This window comes from Notothenia coriiceps, unplaced genomic scaffold, assembly GCF_000735185.1.
Source record: "Notothenia coriiceps isolate Sejong01 unplaced genomic scaffold, NC01 NC01_scaffold00036195, whole genome shotgun sequence".
In the NCBI taxonomy this organism is placed as follows: Eukaryota; Metazoa; Chordata; class Actinopteri; order Perciformes; family Nototheniidae; genus Notothenia; species Notothenia coriiceps.
Genome location: NW_011368896.1, coordinates 1 through 3,223, shown reverse-complemented (window position 1 = coordinate 3,223; position 3,223 = coordinate 1). Strand labels below are relative to the sequence as shown.

The 3,223-nt window shown below is 40.1% G+C and overlaps 1 protein-coding gene across 1 annotated transcript; it reads right to left on the bottom strand.

The window, feature by feature from the left end:
* Positions 1–871: 871 nt before the first annotated feature.
* Positions 872–3,018, bottom strand: LOC104963398 (solute carrier family 12 member 6-like). Its single transcript, XM_010791982.1, has 3 exons — positions 2,580–3,018; positions 2,358–2,491; positions 872–1,684 (listed from the first exon to the last, which is right to left on the bottom strand). Exons 1-3 carry the CDS (start codon positions 2,999–3,001, stop codon positions 1,593–1,595), a joined length of 648 nt encoding a protein of 215 aa, XP_010790284.1. The 5' UTR covers positions 3,002–3,018; the 3' UTR covers positions 872–1,592.
* Positions 3,019–3,223: the final 205 nt, after the last annotated feature.

Genomic DNA, 3,223 nt, shown 5'->3' with positions numbered 1-3,223 from the left:
CTGGCATTTTATAATATAATCATTACAATGTGATGAAATAAAAGCAACATCAGTCAGTCAGGGAAGTTTCTTTCAAAATTGCTTTATTTCTTTCCGTATTTTTTCAAGCATATTTTTTATGATTCCATTTTTTATATTAATGTAATTAAAAAAAGATAAAACTTGGGAACTTTTTTTGTCTTTATGTACAAAAAAAAAAACGTTTAGGAAAAAAAACTATGAACATAAAAGAATCCCTGCACGATAACACTGTAAAAAAAAGAAGCATTAAAGTGGAATCACACACACACCTCCAGTTTACAGTTCCTAACTTAAAACACACACACACACACACACACACACACACACACACACACACACACACACACACACACACACACACACACACACACACACACACACACACACACCTCTCCAAGTGACATTTCGTCAGCATGCAGTGTCGTGGTACTTTTTCGACGGCCAATAATATGGTTTCATTGTCGACCTCTACACCGTCTACTCTAACGTGATATTATTGACATGCAGTCCAATGTGGGCCTCGATAGTTTCCTCATTGTTAGTTTGATTTTGGTTTTCCTTGACATCAAAAATCATAACCGTGTCGGTACCTTTAAGGAACCGATTCCTATTTCCATCCTTGTCGTTAGCAGAGCACATGTCTTTCTGACATCTGTCGTCATGAGGTTATAGAGAAGCAAGAGAAAATAAGCTAATTTTAACTGAGAAAAACAAAACATTATGAGGTGAAAAGTCATAATAATAGCTCATCATTATGTCTTTCTTAATATGTCAGATATTAAATACTGAGCTGTAATTTTGTATCTCACAACTATGACTTTTGACGTGTTAAGTCATAACTCAGGCTTTCTTTGACTCAATTTCTTTACTCGATAAGTCATTGGTTGAGTCTTTTATTTTTCCACTTTCTAACCCTGGTGAAAACAAGCTTTTATAGAACAAATATGTACGAAAAATGTATTCTGAGGTCTGTGCATATATAGTGGTTATGCAAAGAAAATAGGCCATTATTGTTAGGAGAAATGTTACACTTTCAAGTAAGGACACACTGATGCTTCACTGAGGCTCCTCACTTCCTGTTCATGTGGTATTATAATAAAATTCACTGTGTCCTCAAGGAGACAAAAAAAAAAATCCAGACACTCGGCCTACTCTCAAACACATCCACAATACACTCTGTACAAAAAGACACCCTGAGTCTCGTCATTTCGTTGCATCTCCTCTCATTCGCTTGTCCACCGCCACCAAAAAAAACGCAACACTGGTCCCCTTCTCCAACAGACCGCACCCCCCACAGATGGACAACACACACACACACACACACACACACTTACACGCTCTCACACACGGCTGATCACTCTTATTATTTGTCTTCGATCGTGGAATTGTGTTGGCATTTCTGTAGCTTGACATAAGTGGAATGGAAACCCTAAGGATGAAAGGAAAAGGTTTCGGGGGGCTGACAGCCAATGAGAGTCTCTCCTTTTGCCCCCCCCCCCCTCATCGTCTCCCCCTTCGCTCGCTTCTATGTGATTGGCTGCGTCTTTATCGCTTCCTTGGTTTTCGTCCAATCAGGAGTAGATGGTGATGACTTCACCTCCTCCTCCTCTGACCAATAGGACGCGCTCCAGCCCTTCTGTCAGGACCTCCAGGAACTCCATGTCTGGTCCCAAAGTTAAGGAGGCTGAAGATCATGGAGTCAGAAGGGGTCAAATGTTAGGTAAATATTCGTATTATAGCGCAGTGTGTCCTGGAGGAAAGTCATGGTGTCACACCCGGTTAGTCACAAGAATGACAGCAATAGTTTTATCAACAATAACAACAGAGCAAGAGACAATGTTATTTTAGTTTGGAATTTTCAGAGGGTTTTTAGTTTAATATTTTTTTTGTTTACATTTCTACCGGTATTTGAATTAATACAACATTTAAATCAAGTGCTTCTAATTTAATTCTACAAGACGGGAAAAACAAAATATATTAATCATGAAGCAATTGCGCCCTAAAGTGTCAACTAAAGTCTAAGATAAATGCACTTTCCTTTTCCGATAGCTAAATAAGTAAAACTTGAATGAATGTACTTTACTTTGAATTCATTTTTTTAACCATCCAATATTATTAGAGTCTAGTTTCAGTTCACACAATATGTTCTGCTTACTTCATGTTTGATTGTTAAATGGCTAGAGAGAGAAATTGGTGGCTGGAAAAGTCAGATTGTTGGACATTCATCACGTTTCTAAAGCTTTTAAACCCCCCAACAAACACGTCTGATGAAGTATAAGCATCTTAAATATCTAATAGATGTTACTAACTGAGAACCCCTCAGACTTTAAGGATACAGTTCTCGTCTCCGTCCGTGTTCCTGGGCGGCCCCGGCATGTTGAGCAGGACCAGCCGGGCATCGTGGGATTTATTGACGATGACCTCGTTGAGTTTCACCGCGGTGTGCATCCGCCTGACGTTAGAGTGATCCCTGCAGGAGAAAAACAAGACACACACTTAACGACGCGTTTAAAAGAACTACAAAAATGGCTGAATCTGTGGGTGTTTTCCGCGCTCACGGCCTCATGCTGAGCATGTCTCTGAATCCCTCTGGAGTGGAGCATCCAGAGTGAGCCGCTCGGTACTGAGAGCTCTTCTCTTTGGTCCAGGTCATCTGAACTCTGCGGTGATGTTCGTTGCTTCCTCTTCCTCCTCTTCCTCCTTCTCCTCTTTCTCCCCCTCCTCCATTTCCATTTCCTCCTCCAGCGTTTGAGGCTCTTTCTCGCTCTCCTCCGTCAGTATCGTCGTCATCGTCCGATCCGATGCTCGTCAAACGCAGCATGGAGTTTCTGTCTTTCACCGCCTGAGCCTGAACACACACACACACACACACACACACACACACACACACACACACACACACACACACACACACACACACACACACACACACGTGAGTATTGAAAAGGGTGTATAATGACACCAGTTTACAGAAAGGCATATTAATGATATTAGATATATATTATTATATATTTGTGACTGTTATTTCTGTCCTAATGTGTGCGTATGTATAAATGTGTATAAATAGATATAGGTATATACATACATAGTGTTGTATATATTTCTATTTTATATTTCTAGTCTGTACACACAAACTGAAAAGATTGGCAATAAAGTTGACTTTGATAATAAAAAGTATATTTTGGACCCAGATCAGCGTATG

Bases quoted from the DNA above. Each gene is read 5' to 3' on its own strand.
- LOC104963398 (XM_010791982.1), bottom strand. From the start codon at position 3,001: ATGCCTTTCTGTAAACTGGTGTCATTATACACCCTTTTCAATACTCAC. The intron at 2,492-2,579 runs GTGAGCGCGGAA...TTTCTCCTGCAG, and splicing joins GACATGCTCAGCATGAGGCC to GGATCACTCTAACGTCAGGC. The intron at 1,685-2,357 runs GTATCCTTAAAG...CTTTGGGACCAG, and splicing joins CACGGACGGAGACGAGAACT to ACATGGAGTTCCTGGAGGTC.